Source organism: Uranotaenia lowii, chromosome 2 (genome assembly GCF_029784155.1).
Source record: "Uranotaenia lowii strain MFRU-FL chromosome 2, ASM2978415v1, whole genome shotgun sequence".
NCBI classification, from domain to species: Eukaryota; Metazoa; Arthropoda; class Insecta; order Diptera; family Culicidae; genus Uranotaenia; species Uranotaenia lowii.
Window position 1 is genome coordinate 158,583,693 of NC_073692.1, and position 19,658 is coordinate 158,603,350.

General features: G+C 37.2%; 1 protein-coding gene across 11 annotated transcripts in view; it reads left to right on the top strand.

Moving 5' to 3' along the window:
- The window catches only part of LOC129746126 (protein PALS2-like), a 112,540-nt gene that overhangs the window by 80,609 nt on the left and 12,273 nt on the right, over positions 1–19,658 (top strand). For all 11 annotated transcript variants that reach the window (XM_055739616.1, XM_055739617.1, XM_055739619.1 and 8 more), the window contains one exon: positions 5,104–5,790. In XM_055739616.1, the coding sequence (XP_055595591.1) occupies positions 5,104–5,790 (687 nt within the window). The remainder of the gene's footprint in view (positions 1–5,103; positions 5,791–19,658) is intronic.

Here is a 19,658-nt window from a genome sequence, read left to right on the forward strand (position 1 = left end):
TAGTTGTGTGGAAAAAAATGAAACTTTAAAACTCTCTTGTATGTTATCCAAAATTTCGTCATAGAAGAATTTTCAAGTTATTTGTAGGCTACGCACCTTTAAGCTATTGGTTGTGATGGTCTTGATATTTTCGATTTTTTAAATATTTTGATGGAAATATGCTAACGACTTGCATTTAAACTATCTTGAAATTAGAAAAACAAGTATGCAAAATTCAGGAACATTTTTTTCTGTCTCGTTTTCCTGTAGATCGGTACTAGAATTTTAAAATTTTCTGTTTCAAGGTTCTAGATATTTAAGGGCTTAAAATAAGCTTGCCAGATTGCTTGGTTTTACCCGGACTTGACCGGATATTTGATATAACATTTTTAAGGGTCCGGTCCAGCCCGGTTGTCTAAATTTCGTAGAAAAATGTTCGCATGTTTCCCACATTTATTTTCCAAAACAAAACTAAAAACTCAAACAGAGATAATATATTTTTCTGATTTTTTCGTCGGAAAGCGAATTTTTTTAGAAGGGTTTTATTAAAATAATCACGAACGGGTTTTGGAAAATCTTTTCATGTGATTTTTCTTTTGATTTATGTTGAATTGTTTCTGGGTTCTAATCAAATTTGCCCCGTTTTCGGGTTTAAAATTTTGAAAATAAATGCCTGGATTTTGTCACTTTTTTTTTAGATAAAATAGCCCGGATACGTGCGCGAAAAATTCTGCCACTAATTTGAAACAAATTAATGATGCCATTCAATTTTCAAAGCTTGAAAATATCAGTTACAATCATTTTTTGTTTTGTTTTAAATTTTTGACATTCTGAGCCATCATCATACATTATGCATACATTTTAGTGTTTCAATTATGAAATTTTTCAAAAAAAAAAAAAAAATTCGACTACCAAAATAACAAAATTAAAGTATTCTAGAACTTTCTTACATAATTTATGTAAGAGATTGGGCCTCAAATCAGTTGGATGATCAAAGTTTCCCCGAAAAACAGAATCTTGTTTATGGTTTTTATTGTAGCTAGCCAAGATGTCCGAATTTTTTTCAATTAATGATCAGACTCTTTACCGTAGTAAGTATTTTAAAACTTTCAGTTGTAACCAGAAGAAACCCATTCGAGATTTTTTTAAAATAAAAAAAAAGTGATCAAGCCACCCCAGTTTACGATACTTTATAAAGTCTTCCTAGAACACTTGCATTTGCTTAGAAAATTGTCAGTTCCTGTAAAGTGCCAGAAAGTTAATTTTCGGCAACATTTTTTTTTTCGGTATAAACCAAATCTCGACGTTTAAAGTCATTTGGCATAAAACTTTTATTTTTCCTAGTTCCTTTAGTTCCCTTAAAGGTGAATTTTGAGGGTGAAAAATCAAAACTTTGAGCTCTCTGCAGCACTCTAAAATCAAGTCAAACTAAGCAGAAATTTTGCATAGATAGTGCATATGATTTTTTTTAAATTCGTAGATGGAATTTTTCTCATAAACCCATTGCTAACACTTCATTGATAAAAAAAAGTGTTTGCTACCCTCAAACAGAAGAGAAAAACAAAATAATATCAAGATTTGATATTTCAGTATTCAATTTTTTCCTATAAAAATGAGATATAATTTACCACTCGTAGGTTGTAAAAATATCTCAAATTATTACAAAAAGTCCATGCAATCATAACTAAATTATGTCACCCCCTGATAGCTTTATATCAAGGTTATTACTCAATCAGATAGGATTAAAACCACCAACAAATTCATGCAAGCTTTTATACAACTTTTGTCTTGTATGATTCACTTGTAAGCAATTTTAAACAATAATTAAGCAATAAATCTTATCATAATTAATACTCAAACCCATCACAGAGAGATATTATTATCTTATTTGTCGTTTCGAAAAAAAAAATTATATCTCCTTTGATACAAGCAGTTGTTTTTTTTCTACTTCAATTTGCCTGCTTGCATAACTCTTGGAAATTTGGGTACAGCCAGCAGGATTCGAATCTCGACCATCAGGTTGAGAGGCGCGCACGCTACCACAGAACCATGCCTGGTGCATTGGAATGTGAGCTTCTAAATTCTTTAAAAGTTTTCAAAGCGGGCAAATTGAGCCAGAAATAAACAACTGATTGTATCAAAGAAGGTATATTCTTCTTTTTTCCGAAACAACAAATGTGGAGATTTTTACGACAACAAATCAACTGATATACCTAATTAATGTTTGCAACCGACAAAGTACTGAAATTAAGTTATTTGGCCAATGTGGTTATGCAATTTTTAGAGAAAAAAAAATTTAAACATTGTTTCCTAGACAATTAATTTATTCGTAGAACTTAAATGGTAAGTTACTAGGTATAAGGCTTAACTTGTATGATTTTTTCAGCAAAAAAAAAGGTTCAACATGAAGTAATAATGTCTATGTTAAAAGTATGATACGAAAGTCCTATACTTCTGGAGTGCCTATTGGAAAATTGATCACCCCAATGGAAAATTTGACTGCAATTTGTTTGAGAAACATTCCCACGGAGTGAAAATTTTTGAAAATTCAAGGGTATTCCAACTAGAAAAAGTTCTAAATTTTTATGAAGCTCGAGCATTTTCGTATTTTTTTCAACAGGTTTTTCCTGCAACCGGGGGTGGTGGTGTGATTTTAGTTTCTAGAAACAATAAAATTTATGGCCGATTTGCTGTGTATGAAGATGTTGAATTTTCTTTCAGAACAAATAGGTAGTGTTTCTCTACTATCCACCAAGACAACTAACATGCAACACTTTTGAACTTCAAAAGCCTCTAGGAAATTTATAGCTACAGCAAATTATAGATACATGGATTATGTAAATATGCATAATTGCTACGTGTAGGTTAAAGTGCCCTAAATGACCCGACATTTGAAAAAGTCATGCGCTGCAGGCTTAAATTAATCCTAGGCCTAGTAAAAGGTCTCATGCCAAATTTGGGCCAGATCGAATCACGGGAAACGGTCGCTCAACAAACCTAAAGTTTGTGTGGGATTTTGGAAATTTTGTACGAAAGGAACACAAAAATCCAGTTTTTCAAGAAAAACTTTGGTTCCCTTCGGCCAATTTCTTTTAAAAATAGTTTTTCTTAAAGCCTAAACTATGACAAATATTTCATCCGAAGACTGCATTTCAATTCAAGTTAAAACACAAAAGTTATTGAGCTTCAAAAAATAGTTATCTTTTTCAAGGTTGATATTCATCACTATTAATTACAGACACTGCTTCGAACAATTTGACGCAGCATTAACAGTGATCGATATCACTCTAAAAAAAGTTACCCCATTTTTGAAGTTCAATAATTTTTTTTTTTATCATAAGTCGAATCGAAATGAAGCCTTCGGATGAAATATTTGCTTAGTTTAGGCTCTGAGAAAAACCGTTTTCAAAAGAAATCAACCGAAGGGGACCAAAGTTATTCATGAAACACTGGATTTTCGTATTCCTCCCGGACAAAATGTTCCAAAATCCCATACAAACTTTAGGCTCGTTGAGCGATCCTTTTCCATGATCCGATCTGGCCCAAATTTGGCATGAGACCTTGTACTAGGCCTAGGATGAATTTAGACCTGAAGCCCATAACATTTCACAATCTTGAAATTTCTCATCCAAATTTGGGGCAGCCTAGTGTAGGTATTAAACAGATAAAAAAAAAAATAAAAAGCGCTGTTGTATGCAAGTGTTCTAAATTTTCTGAACGTTGCAACGCGTTGGGTAAAACAAAGTTTAGTGAAACGTTTGTTAGATTTCAGTAAAGATTAACAAACGTTTGGTGAAAAATTACCAAACGTCCGATGATATAATATTGAATTAATAAAATTCGAATTTCTTTCGGTTAAAAAATACCGGTATCCCGTTTTTTTACCGAAAAATAGCTGTTATTCCCAGACGATAGGAACCACTTCAATCGATAACCACTGGCTGTACACAAATCATTCTTGATCTTAGTAATTTTCTAGCTCATGATATCAAATGATATCCGATCTCTATTTTTATTTAACTTTCCAAAACTTGTTTTGTTTATGGCTATACTTCCTGGAATAAAGCATTTGCAATTTTTTTGGGCTTAGAAATCGAACCGTTATCGGATTCATTGATTTGATTTTTTTATAACAGTTCGAAAACAAACGAAAAAGACATTTAACCACTGCACTGCCTTATAGAATTTATCTTAAGATTTTACGAACGAATATTTCAGCGCACATTAAACGCCGCAATTTATGCAATTCCCTCATTTTAATCACTTCATAGAATAAGGTATCAATGGTGTCGATTATTAGAAACCTTAAGCACAACCCGTTTGTTATCATGTATTCTAGTAGGAGGTAATGCTTCGAATGTAGTTTAACCTAAATTAAAACCATTCATGCCAGTTGTTGGTAGAATTGTATTCCGATGATTCATCCGGGCACGATCATTCATTCCAAGTTGATTGTCGTACAATAATTGTTGATTACAATTCTCTCGTCTAGTCGTTTTTAAATACGTATTGTAGATATCTGTTTTCATTCTGTGGATAGGTGTATACAAACAATGACACTAATGAACAGCAAACTTCGGCTCCATTGAGCGAATGTATGTTTCATTAGACTAGTTCAAATTTATCCGTGTTACAGCTCAAAGTTTATTTCAGACCAGAATCAAGGTGAAATTTTTGAATGGAAAATGTCTATTCATTAAAGTTTGAATCCAGCAAAAATCTTTTGAAAGAAAATTCCCTTTGTGATTTAGCGTGAATCAATCTAGTGTCACGGTTAGTGGTGCAGCAAATGTGTCACCGTGCGATCGTGATCGTGAACATATCTCACCTCTGGGAGTGGCTTTTGCCCGTAGCAGCATATGAGAGCTATAACAATATGTTAGCTCAGTTGATCAATGCTGCACCACTACCTATAATGATGTAGGCACCAGTTCAACGTGTTTTTTCAGCTGGCTGCCAGCAATTAACTTCATTATTCACTTGAATTTGAACCACTGAGAGAAACGAATCGTGGCCACCGACTGGTCTACAGGTTAAGCTTCGAGCGCATTTTTCAGTTTGACCTTGTCGATTGATCTTGATTATTATCATTAATTTTTTTGTTCTGTTTCATTCACTTTCCAGATCCAGGATAAGCTTGAAGAAGTAGCGCCCCCGATAAAGCCAACGCGCCTCAACAATATTCCATTGCTGCGTGAAGTCGTCGATCGGTGCAGTTTGTCTCGGAATCCCCATGCCCGGGAACTAGCTCGAATATTCCGCTATCCACACTTCCGGGCCCTGATCGAATCCCACGACGAGGTCGGCGAGATCACAGTACAAAAGCTCCTGCATCCACCCGAGCCGGAATCGCCCGGAAGTAGCGGCGCCAGCAGTTCCGAGGAAACAGACGGCGGAGGCCCATTGGCTTCGGCAACGATCACCACATCCACGACGGCCAGCAAGAAAGGCAAGGGCGGAGGGATGCCGGGGGAAACCATAAAAATGGTCGGAATCCGGCGGAATCCGAACGAACCCCTGGGGCTCACTGTCGAGGTGGACGATCACGAGCAGCTGGTGGTGGCCCGAATCATTGCCGGTGGGATGATCGATCGCCAAGGCCTTCTGCATCCGGGTGACGTCATCTTGGAAGTGAACGGAGTCGAGGTGCGGACACCGGAAGATCTACAGACTGAAATTTCCCGGGCCAAGGAATCGGTCACCCTCAAGATCGGTCCCAGCCTGGAGGAGGAGATGAAATCTGCCCGCATTGTAATGGCCGGTGGCAAGGTAAAAAGTGGGAAAAATTTAGAGCCAGGGAAGAAACTGACGGTAAGTGACGTGTTTTTTATGCTTTTTTTTACTACATTTCCTTCTAGCTCGATGTAGCTTTTAGCAGTTAAAAAGCTTGTTGTGCCAGAATAAGTTAATCGTAGGTAATTAGTTTGGCTTTTTGAGTTTACGGTTTTTCATTTGAGATTTTGTTGAAGTGTGATTTTAGTTTGATTTTAATTTTATATATTGTTTACAAGTTAAAGTTGAGATCTTTTTTTAACAAATTGTATATAAATTCGGAAGTATATAAATAGTAAAACATCCAATGCGTCAAAGTAAACAAAGTTTTACTTTTATGAAGAGATTGATCACAGTAATTTATGTGTGTTACTTAATCTATCGGCCTTATCGGTGAAAAATGATTTTCTTGGTAGTAAGAACATCTTAGGAATTTGAAATTTTATAAACGAAAAGAAAGATAGAAGAAATGATTGATGGTGAAAATGAGCGGGTAGAATTTATTTAGAACTGAAGCATTATCCTCACGTATGGGGAAGTCGGATAAGGGGGACATTCTAAGCTAGAATCTAAAAAAAAAAACAATTATTGCTTTTTTCATCGCAGTCTTCGTGCAGATGGGCAGTATGTTTCCTAGCGCATTAACCATGTACATGAGTAGACTTTCTTCATCAAAACTGCTTTATAGCATTTTTTTTAAATGGTTGGGAAAAAACGGACATTGCGTAGAATGGTAGAGTGCTTTTTGACCGACAGTTGGTTGGGATTCGACCAGACCGAACTGACTGCCTTCAGCATTTTTTCGAAATACAGGATCTTTATGTTTCATCTGGAGGTGAAATCTTTGAAGTTTAAGAACCAGATTCGATAGTTTATATACCAAGGAATTCATTTCAGGCAATCATATTAGCTGTTTTGATCTGGTATATAGATTAAACAAGATTCAATTTCTGTTGTTTCTCAATTTTCTTATGGCGCTCAGCTCAGTTGTTCTCGCTAAGGTTCTTTGAAGGCATACGAAGGATTAAAATCATTAAAATTTAGAAATCTCTGTAAAATGTTAATTTGTCCGTTCTACCCGATTTTGAAGCGTCCGTTTTACCCGACCTACCAACTTTTTTGTCAAAACGTTTGTTGCTTAACCTCGTCGAACATTAGTCTTTCTCCAGCCTAATAAACATACCATCTTTGAAAACATTTAAAATTTCGGAAAATGGTACGAGATATGGACGTTTTTTTGAAGAGAGAAAATAACATCGAATTTATAATCGTCAAAGTTTTTTTTTTGTTTTGATTACTATCATGCGAACCCTCTGGAGGAAAATTAGCTAATTTTGGTCAAAGGGCTTGAGCAACAAATGTTTTGAAGAAAAAGTTGCTAAGAGCGGGTAAAACGGACAAATAAGTTTTTACAGGTATTTCAATTTTTTCATAGGTCTGATATAGGTTCACATTCCTTCAAAAGACCTTAGCAAGAGGAATTGTCGGTCGAAAAGCACTCAAAATTTCGAACAGGCCTTAAAAACTGTAAAAACAGCACAACAAACGTTCAGCTATTTTATTATTCTGTTTTGATATACGTTTCATATACAGACCCCGTTCGTTTTTGGCAACATTCGATTTTGGCAACATTCGATTTTGGCAACATCCGATTTTGGCACATGTGCCAAAATCGAACAGTTTTTATAAGCGACATTATCTTTAAGTTTTCTCTAGAACAAGACCAATAAACTTCAGACAAACATAAAAAATACGTTTTTACGTTCAGAAATGGTGACAGAATACAACAACAAAAACAAAAGTATTTTCAAAATTTTATAAAGTACTCAAAAATTACAAAAAGATGAAAAATAAAAAAAAAATTAAAAACAAATACAAACGAAAGACTAAAAATGACAACATCAACCTAAAAATGATGAAGAATGGCATAAACAGTAAAAATATAAAAAAAAACAAAGTTAATAAACAAAACAGAAATAGTGCAAAATGCATCAAAAACATGACAAAAAAAAACAGTCAAAACTTTAAAAATGATCGGAAATTGAATCAAGATATCGTTAATGATAATAAAAATAGTTATTTTAAAAAAATAAGAGAAAAAAATTTCAGAAAAAAACCGTTCGATTTTGGCATCACAAAATGTTTGGACATGTTGCCAAAAATGAACGGGGTCTGTACCTACATTATTGAATGATCGTATGGAGGTTGAAAAAACAGGATTTACCTACCAAAGTGGAGGCAAAAGCATACATAAATTTCATTTCTTTCTAAAGTGACGAAATCTTCACCAATTGGGCGTTATCCGATGCCTTATTCGTACCTATCGGAAGAATGCAAGAGAGTTCAAGATTTTGCTCTCATAGCCTTCAAATCGTTGCCAGCGACAATATTTTCCAGTTCCCTCATTGGTTAACATTACTCAATTCCCATCTGATTTTAAGCCATCTGTGTGCACTGCTGAATGCAGAGAGAACATGATGATAATTTTCTCATTTGAAACCCGCGCGAAAGAAAAATCATTTTAAAATTTACAAACATGTCGGACTTTCTATCATATCTGATTTAAACTGACTTCAGACGATATTTTAAACGATCGTTTTACTATGCAGTTGGAATTGCGGTTCGCCAAACCATTATAAACGACTTGAGTCATCATTTTTTATACGATTTCATGTTTGCTCGGGGATCCGTTGATTAAAGCGTCTATAAAGTACGGAATTCCAAAACCACATCACACGCTTCTGGACTCGGACCAGTTGGTTTCATTTTGGTTTACAGCAATTTTTCAGTAAAAATGTACCTTTTCTACGCAGTGGCCGTTTACCCGACTATTTTTGCAAAGTGTAATTTGCAAGAATGTTTTAGATTGCTATTAATACAGTCTTGAAGGAGGAAATTTACTTGTTCCAATGGTTAATGTAATAGCAAACAACCTAAACTGCCAATTTGCACGAAAACTGCGATGAGAAAAGCAATAGGGGAAATGTTCTTAAATGCTCATATTGGGTAATATGCACGTACATACAGCCGATATGCAAAATGGCCGATAGATCAACATATCTTATCATTTATTTATTTTTAGGCAAACTTTGTAGATTCTACCTTAGAATGTACGGCTTGCCCGACTTTCCTCACTCTGCTTATTAAAATGCATTAAAACAAAAAGGGGGTTTTGCTTGAATACGTTTAAATTTTTGAAGGAAAAAATCCCTTTTCCAGAAATGTTTCAAAAGATTTTAAGATCAAATTAAACGGTTTTGAATATTTTAGAATTTGATTTATCTAATTGAAAAACCTAATCCAAATTTTTTTTATTTGAAATTTTTTTTTATTGTGAAAATCAAAAGATTCTCATCTGTTTTTATACCGTCAGTCTTTTGCTGAATGCTTTGACTGCCGCTGACTGCTTGAAGCTATTTTAAGCCTCATAAGCCTTCCAAAAGCTAAATATTATTTTAAGATATGGAAATTCGCAATGAGAACATTTTAGATACGTACATGGTATAGGGTAACGGACTTATTTTGGACCGGGTACATATTTTGAACCACCTTGCTGCTATTTTACAATATTTCTCTTATAAATCATGTTATTCATGAAATTTTTTAACAAATATATTTAAAGCTACTTCTAATGATTCTAATCATATCCAACATTTCATTAAAATAAGCTGATAAGGGAAAGAAAATTGAAAATAAAGTTTTGATTTTTCACAGTTGGGCCGAATCAGGCCCATTCCAGGAGGACGTGCCATTATTGAAGTCAACCTTCAAGAGGTTTCCTGCTTAGCGGTGATAAATTTAACATCTTTAAACATGTTCACAGCTATGATAAAACACTTGAAAACTAGTTTGCAAGCTCGAAGAACCAAAAAAACGTGCTTTAGTAGAAATTTGACCCATGTCGATAATAGGTCCTACTTAATTCCTTAGGGACTGATTTTGGACCACTCAACATAACCTGGGTAAGAAACTTGCTGTTGAATGTTCGTGATCGTAATAAAACGTTGTACGACAATATGGAAAGAATTGTGCACGTAATTGCAACCGCTTGTTATAAATAAAATTTGCAATTTTGGTATTATTTTATTTAATTATCTCGCTAAAGCCCAAACCCGCCTTTAGACGGGTTTCTTGCAATCGGAATAAAAACAAGTCAAGCATTGTTTGATTTATATTTTGTGCACTATGCTTTCAACCACGTCAATCTAACAGTGTTAATGGCAAATGTTTGGAAAGCAGTCGTCAAAAGCTACAGCTTAAAGAATGTTAAAAACATAAGAAAAAACTGGGCATGCACAAGCGAAAAAGTAATGGCTTTGAGAAGGTTAAAAATATTACATAATTCTAGCACATTTTTATCGTTTTTGAATCTTATGTATTCTATAGAACTGAAGCCCATCCACTTAGATTCTGGAAGTCAAAATGCATCAATTGATGTCACAGATTTTATGTTGTCAGACTTCCTAAACTTAAATTGGGTAGCCTGAAGGAGATTTGCGTTAAAAAAATGATCCTAAAGATAAGCCAACTGGCCATTAGTTAACACTGCAGAACAAAAGTCGAGATTGCAGTGTGCTGTCGGAATTTTCAAAACATTTGAAACACACTATATAACGAAGGAGTGTTTGAGATTTTACTTTAATTTTATCGAAAAATTACTGTTTCAAAGCATAAAAAGTTGTGTTTAGTAGTGTTTTAGTAAGAAATATTCAACAAACAAGTAGGTACACTTGTTTAAAAGCCTGGGGAAAGGTTGGAGGAAGTTAGTTCAGAAATGAATCGACATAAAAAAAACAAATCTTGACTACAAGAATTAGAAAGGAAAAGATTAACCGAATTTTTCGCATAATTGAGCATCAATCGCTGTCGTAAATATCTATAGCAAATTTAGAAAAAAAAAACTTATTTAGTTAAAGGGTGGTCCAAAATAGGTTCAGAAGGTGGTCCAAAATAGAAACCTGGTGGTCCAAAATACCGACCAGAGTAATGATCGAAGAAACGAGTTTTTAGGCTTAAATCTTGTTGCAAACGACGATATGATTCGATATAAAAAGCCTTGATCTTCGGAATGAACGTATAAAGCAGTCAAAAATTGTGACATGTTCTATTTAATTTCAGAAAATAGCATAGCCACTTCCCAAAGCGGTCCAAAATAGGTCCGTTATCCTACTTTATGATTCAAAATATTATTTTATTGTAATATAAATTCAGGGCTTAGCAATGAATTTATCATTATACCTACTTTTGTGAGTACTTTTCAAGCTTTTCCTCATTCCAGCGTTGTTTTTGTTTATTTTACTGATATTTGATATGCATTTTTTTTAGTTATCTGAAAATTTGCGATTTTTCCCAAAATTTCAAATTCGTATTATTTTTCTGATTGTGTTGAACAAATAATTTTTTTTTACAGATTTTAAAAGTTATTTTTTTAAGATGGTTGAAATTTGATTATTTCGTAAGAAAAAGCGCATTCATATTTTAAATTCCGTAAACTCTTTTAATTAAAAAAAATCACAAAAAAGCACTTTATAACGCATTGGCATTTTAGCAGCTCTTCAAATAGAAAATTAAAAAAGTTAAAGAAACATTCTCATGAAAATTGTAAATGTTGTATTTAGATCAATTGCCATGAATGTTTGCTTTTGGATTTTATCGACTTTTTTGGCGAGTCTCAATATCAAAAAACCAAATTTTACCAGTTGTCCAGACGTTTCGAGCTACTCTGGCATTTTCTCCTCTTCAGTGGACAAAATTACTGACCATGACCTAAACTACTTACAAAGTATTTTAGATGATGGCCAGTAATTTTGACCACTGAAGAGGTGCAAATGCCAGAGTAGCTCAAATCATCTGGACAACTGGTAAATTTTGGTTTTTGATATCAAAACTCGTCGAAAAAAGTCGATAAAATCCAAAAGCGAAAACTGTTAATAATCTTTAAAAATGCTTTTATTTTGTTTGATAAGCTGCGCGCAAATCCTGAAAATATTAGTGAAGTTACTCATAAGTGAAATAGTTTTCTACGAAAACTATTAGATTAAGTGTCATTACTTTTTTCTTAAATCTTGAAGGAGTGAATTTTTTTCAGGAAAAAAAATAACATAAAAAGATTAGCAACTTTTTTTTTATCAATCTGTTTAAAATTATGTGTCTCCATGAATAGGGAAAATGAACCATTTTTGAATATTGGGTAATCTGAAGACTTCCAGTGCAAACCCATTACCTAGATAATAAAAAAAGACTTAATACATAATTTTTTTTTAAACTTTGACTTCAATTTTGATCATAACTGATACTAAATGCCAAAACTTCAATTTGCATGATTTTCATAATTTTTCACTTAGAATGTACTTATATTTAAAACTAGCTGACCCGGTGTGCTTTGCTACACCTTAAAAAATTTGTTGAAATTTGTGGTTCCTTGTTATTCAACTTTTCATTTTTGTCCACGAAATTTTAAATTAAATTTAAAAATCATTTAAATGTTTCATCGAAATAAAATAGCATCATTTTTTTTTTGAAAACTTAATTTTTTTTAAATCCGTGTTTTAATCCTTTTTATGACTATGGATCTTTTTGCTTCCTAAATTTATAATTTATGCAAAAATATTTTGTATATATGGATCTTCGCTGTCTCAAGTGGGTCTCAAACTTTCATAGAACATTTTATGAATCAAAATAAAGCAAAGGGACATTTATTTCACCCATTCGTTCTCGAATTATTATACAAATTAGAATGACCCCCTTGCACATTCCTATATCCCTAATGGAAGGAAGGGGGGTCTCATAACATCAGAAAAACACTTCTTGTATACAAATACGATCCCATGTCATTTATGGCTCCCTTCTCTATAAGTTCTCGAGATATTCAAAAAATGGATGACCCTCTCTTAACTTTATATATACCTCAAACCATCGAAGAAACATTGCCCGTACATAAATATGCTCCAATGCCAATTTGATTCCATTTTCTGGATTAGTTATCGAAATATTTAAAAAATGTATGCTTTCTCATGCCAAATTTGGTTTCGTTTGCTATATTAGTTGTCAAGTTATGCTATAAAATTTGTATCGGAGTCCCTCTTCCAACCTATCTTCTACCTGGAAGGTGGGGATCAAGATCAAACATTCCGTCTATTTAAATACATTCCCATGCTAAATTCTGTTCCATTTGCTCGATTGTATGATTGTTCCCAAGTCATATTTGGTTCCATTTGTTAGATTTAAGTTCTTGATTTATGTAAAACAATCGTATGTGCCGTCTTCCCTAACTGTATCCCTATTTGAAAGAGAAAGAAGTCTCAAAAAAGGAAATAACCATTTTACGTATCCAAATGCTTACCCATGCCAAACTTGTTTCCATTTGCTCGATTGGTTCTCGAGTTGTGCGAAAAAATATAAAGGACCCCCCTCCACCTCTCCTTCCAATCACCCCACTGGAAGAAGGCAGTTGTACCAAATATTCACAGAAACATTCCTTGTGCTCAAATTCCCTCCCAAGCCAAATTTCGTTCCATTTGCTGGGTAAGTTCCCGTGTGATGAAACAAATTGTATGGGAGCACCCTTCACTCTTAAGACTGTAAGAACGAAGGGTTCTCAAACTATCATAGACACATTTCTCGTGATCAAATACCTTCCCACGCCAAATTTGGTTCCATTTGCTTGATTAGTTTTCCAGTTATACTGAAAATTGTAAAGGAGCTCCCTCCCCACTTTCTATTTCCTCACTGGAAAGAGGGAGGGGAACCAAATATTCAAAGAACTATTTATCGTACCCAAATACCCTTCCAAGCCAAATTTGGATCCATATGTTCGAATAGTTTTCAAGTTATGCATTAAAAAAGGTATTAAAGCCCCCCTTCCCTCTTTCTGTATCCCCACTGGAAGGAGGAAGGGGTCTGAAATAATCATATAACAATTTTTCGTATTCCGCTACCCTCCCATGCCAAATTTGGTTCCATTAGCTTGATTAGTTGTAAAGTTTTGTACAAAATTGTAAGGTTGGCCCCCTCCCCCCTAACTATCTCCCCACTCGAAGGAGGGAGGGGTACCAAATATTTTTGGAAACATTTCTTGTATCCAAGTTCCCACCCATGCCAAGTTTGGTTTGATTTGCTTGATCAGTTCTCGAGTTATGAAGACTTATTACTTTTGAATGAAAGCCCCCCTCCCCCCTACCAGGAATAGGGAGGGGTCCCAAACTATTATAGGAACCTCCCCTGGCCTCCAATACCCTTATATGCCAAGTTTCATGCAAATCGGTTCAGTAGTTTTCGAGTCTATAGGGAACAGACAGACAGACAGACAGACAGACAGACAGACAGACAGACAGACAGACAGAAATTCATTTTTATATATATAGATTAAGGTTTTTGAATAATTTATATAAAAAAAATTCTTTTTCTTATTTTAGCAATATAAATTACAATATAAACAATAAAAATAAATTGAATAAAATTTAATATTTAGTTATCTGCCTGCAGTTTGAACAGATTTTTTATATATTTTCTATATGCATTATGTATCTAGATCATTTTGGAATTGGTTTGAACTTCCAGACATTATGGAAAGAATCTTAAATAACAATTAGACAGTATTGGTACAAGCAATTTTAAAACGAATGAGCTGCCAAAGTTTTGTTTGTTTGATTTTTTTCAAACCATTTGCAGTGTTTTTTCAAGTGTGCTTTCCGCTATTTTGCTTTGCCGTTTGCGTTATTCTAGAGTTGTAAAATACTGTTTTTGAAGCCTTTGCACCAAGCAAAAGAACACGAGTGATCCGTTGTGAGCAGATCGCCACAAGCAACTGTGTAGAAGATAAGTACACTTATTTGATGTTAAATATTTTGTATAGGTGAACAACGTTGTATTTCTGATGTAAATTGAAGGAGATGGCAGAAACTGTATATAAATGTATCGATTAGGCTAAAAAACACTTCTTCAATATTTTGAATGTTAGAAAACCAATTTAAAAAAGCTAGATTACAGATGAACTAAGAGAAGGTTGAAAAATGTTTCACAATTAAAGGTGTCTAGGATTTCTAATTCAATTTGATGTAAATACAGGTACAGTACAGTGTCAAACATAACTTTAAGACCCTTCTCACCGAAATTTAATCAAGCTCCAATATCCACTTTATGGCATAGCAATTAATGTTGTTTTTCATTTAGTTCATAGTCATTAATCTTACAAACAACATCATATACTTTGTCTTTATGAAGTCCTAAAATTGAATGGCCGTATTACAAAATACGAAAAAATTTCTAAAAAAATTGCAAAAAAACACATAATTTTTATGGTGTTATAATGTTGATATTACTATCAGCAATCATAATACCATTAACTTAAACAAAAGACCCCTTCCATACTACATTTACCATAGTGCCTCGAGGAAAAAAAATGATACCAATAGCGATTGGTCACTGGTAATACAGCTCGATCCTGCAGTGATCTGTTTTACCAGAGAGAGACTCCTAAATTTCCTTTGGCTCCATGGGTACAATGAAACGACACTTGGTATACTCAACCAAGTATACGCACGTATACTTCCGACCCTGAAATCTGTCTGGATTCTCTGACCAAAGGTTGAGCTGGAAAACAACTATTAGACGAATAATCCTTCTCAGCAAATACTCCAAGATTTTCTCTCGGCGACTCAAGGTCTGAAATCTTCTCGTGATGACTCGAGTTCCACACTACTGTCCGTAGTCTACCCGACTTAACTGATTCGCTCGGCGCCGGATAACCTCCGATGGTAGTACTTTTTCCCCAACGATATCCACTATGGAGAAGGTCATTTCTTATCTTCGCAGTTTCACTTGAAGAGAAAGGCGCTTCTCCCAGGATTGGAAGTTCCTACAACATAGGCTTCACTCGATAAATCCCAGGCGAATCAAGCTATCATGCAAACGACGCCTCTCTGAGATTCAATACGCAGAAGGTTAATCCTATTTTTGAAGTGCCACTTGTAGAATCGGATGCACTCCATTCCGACTCCGGTTTGGGATGAGCATGTTTCAACAGATCGCCTCAACTTCTGCTTTGCCGAATACATTGACAAAGTTGGCAGATCTTCTGCGTCGAAAGAGAAGATTTATCGCATACTGAAACGCGAAGCAGGAAAGATTGAGTTGATGGTAAATACGTCCAAGGCGAAGTATACGCCGGCCTGCGGATCCGAGACCGACCGAGTCCGCTTGTCCAGTAATTACAAGGTCAAGATCGACGGCGACGACCTTGAAATGGTCGAAGACTTCGACTTTCTCGACTCAAGGATGACCGAAGATAACGACACCAGCCGTGAGATCCAGCAGCGAATGAGCTGCGTTATACCTTCATGGACTCCACAAGCAACTGCGGCCGAAAAGACTCGCACGAAGTGTAACCTGTACAAGACGCTCATTAGACCGAGATTATTCGAGTGAAGAGTTTTAAGAATCATCTTTGATGACGTCCAGGAGAACGGAATGTGGAGGCGAAGGATGAACCGCGAGCACACGCGTCTCTATGGAAATTCTAGTATCCAGAGTACCTTATCCCATGGTTATAAGACACTCAACTTGTTTCGTGCAACTGGCTAATAAGTGACCAGAAGTACTACACTATTTTCACTCCATGCGCTTTGTTGTACCGACCGACTCTTTATTTATTGGTTGTTTTCCCAGGAGATAAGTCACTTTTACGGATCGCATTCCAAGGCACGGCGAGCCACCGCCTCCCTCCATTTTGCTACTCAGGGTTTATGGGTGCTTTTCGACGACTCGTGATACAATATTACAAGTAACATACTACCTTCTACGCTACTAATTTTGACACCTCGAACGGTTTAGCGCTATCTTTTAATAGTTGGTTAATAGTTGGTCTATTCGCACTAGTGCGCTTCAAAGCATAACTCTAAGTCGAATACACTTCAACAGCAACGACCTCGCATCTCCACGACTCAAGGCTTGACCTCTCCTCGAACGACTCCTAACTCTCCTCGTTTTGACTTGAGATTCACACTTCTCGCCTGTTGTGTGTCGAATCGAGAGCAATTAAAAATAAACACGCGCCTGTTACAGCACACGCACGGGACTTTACGCTACTACTCAGATGATTCCCGACGAAGACGATATCCTACTCCGACTCGAATGGCTCATCCAGCGTCGAAAATCACTCTACATCGAGGGTATTTCCCGTACCGCGAAATACCCATTCCCCCGATATCCACTGGGAAAAAGGTATTGTCTTATTCCCGCAGCTCCACTTGTAGGAAACGGCACTACTCGGATACCTCTAACCATGCAGTCGATGTATTCTCGGGATCCACTACGCAGAAGGTGTTGCCTTATCGAAGTGGGTTTACTTGTGGGATCGGATGCACACTAATCTAAAGTCCACCGACAGTGGGACATTCTACACCGGTTCCCGATGATGATACACTCGCACCTTGTTCCGACGCTACACAGACTTTTCCGACAGCGTATCGACGACGACGAGCGTACGCCGACTGACTCTTTTTTTTATCAGTTGATCACCCAGGAGGTAAATCTCGATTTACGGATTGTATTCTAAGGCACGGTGAGCCACCGCATCCCCCCAGTTTGCTACTCTGGGCCCATGGGTACAATGGGAAGACTCATAGTTTACTCCGTGTATACCTCCTACTCCCTAAACTCCACTTGGGACGGAGACCAAGTTGCCATCTCGAACTGTTTGACACATTTACTTCAAAAATGGGAGATCTATCCGCGCTAGTGCGCTCCAAGGCAATACTCATAGACGAGACCACTTTCAGCAATACCTCTCATAATTACAACTCGAAGTCTGAATTCTTCTCTAACGACTTGAGAACCGGCATATCCTCGCAATGACTCGAGGTTCTCACATAAACCTCTCCTCTTTGTGATTCGAGGCCTGATCTCTCCTCTTACGACTCGAGTTCGACCCTTCCTCGCATCGACTCGAGATTGACGTACACATATCTCTTCTCTGCATGACTTAATGCCCGATCTCTTATCTAGTAACTCGAGATCCGACCTCTCCTAGTAATGACTCGAGGTAAACACTTATATCCCTGCTCTTGTTGAAAAGGCCTGATCTCTCCTCTTGCGACTCGAGACCCGACCACTTATCGTAAAGAGTCGAAGTTGACCACACAAACCTCTCCTCCTGAGGACTCGGGGCCTGACCTCTCCTCTAACGTCTCTAACCCGATCTCTTATCTCCAGGATTCGAGGTTTGCCACCTTTATGCCCGTAGTGTGCCGATCGAGAGCAGCTTATCCTAGACTCGTGCCTGTCACAGCCTCGAATCGCTTACGCGGCGTCGTGAACCACTCTAGCGTTGGGTTTCGGTCGTTGAAACCGCACTAATCGAATACTCCTGGAAGGTGGAGCATCCTACGCACGAACGCGGCGTTCCGACGGCATCTGCTATGCAGAAGATGTTGCTTTATCTTTATAGCTTCAAACCGCCGGGTCGGACGCACTCTACTCGACAGCCCCCTGTCGATGGGGTCACTCTACTTCGACCGTTGTTCGGTATTTTTGTATCCCTTTGGTTGGCAACCCAAGAATTTTTGGCCTGTCACGGCACACATTCGAGACTTTGAACGCTATGACTCGGATGTTTCTCGACAGTGCCGACATCCTACACCGACTCGAGAGGCTCGCCCGGCATCGAGAACCTTTCTACCCGTGGGTATCCCCCGACAGTCGTATCCCCGTAAGAAGCGGCACTACTCGGATATTCCCCGGGGGTAAAGTATCCTACACCTGTTCGCGGCGCACCCATGACCCACACTTGCAAGGGCGAGCTAGTACCCTCACCAGATCTTCCGTGGATAGGTTGTCCAGGTTCCTCTTCCAATTCAACACCTCGACAAAGACGTTCTTGTCGAATTTTGATGTCTTCCAGAAGCGTTCACCTGTCCTAAACTGTCGTCTACCTGTCCACGTAATTGGGTCCAACCAATAGCGGATCGCGAAGTGATCGCTATGCGTGTAGGACTAGCTTACCATCCAATCGCACACCAACTCCGTGATACCGAAGGTGGCATCTCTGATTGACTCGCACCTGTTTCTGTGGTAGATCCTGGTGTTACATACGTTCGCCAGGATTTGACCTCTGGGGTTTGTGAGACGGCTATCCCATTCCTCGGCCCACGCGTTAAAGCCGCTAGCCATAACAATGGGGCTTATCCCCTTAAACACCTCTACAATCTTTTTAACCTTAGGCCGAACCTCTTCAAGGACCATCTTGGGGTAGTCTCGCAGCTACAGAAGTAGTCCTCGTTACTTCCGGCACCACCTTTTGTATGGGGAAGCTACCTGTTACCCATAACGTGGTCAGTTTGGCGTTATTGGTCACATAATTAATGCCATCTGAATCTCTACGTTATGGGTCTGCCACTAGGGCGATGTCAAACTTTTCCTCAACTGTAATCTGCCTCAACCTCAACAGCTGGTGTGCTATGTAGCAGTGGTTGAGGTTGAGTTGGACGATCTCTATGCTCCTGGCGATTTCTTATAGGCGGGGCACCTCGGGTTGCCAGTAGCGTGGTCACCGCCACTGTTCAGACTTTTTGCAGTTGGCCGACTCCTATCTTGCCCAGTGCAATCGAATGACTTGTGGCTGAACTCCGTGCACTAGAATCGTTAGGGTCGGGTTTGGCTTTTTTCGTCTCCACGTCCCTGGAATTACCCTTTTTAAGCGATATCGTGTAACAAAGGGTTTCTCATGGTCATCGCCACAAAATAAAAACATCGAAATATTGATTCAAATTTCACTTTGGCAACATTTATTCATAACCGCCCAATCACCTGACTTTTCCATTTGGTTTTACTTGAGTGTGCTTGTGAACAAATTCTACTTACGGCTCATGCATGGTTCCACTGTCTTGTCTTCGAGACTCTCGACCGCCTGG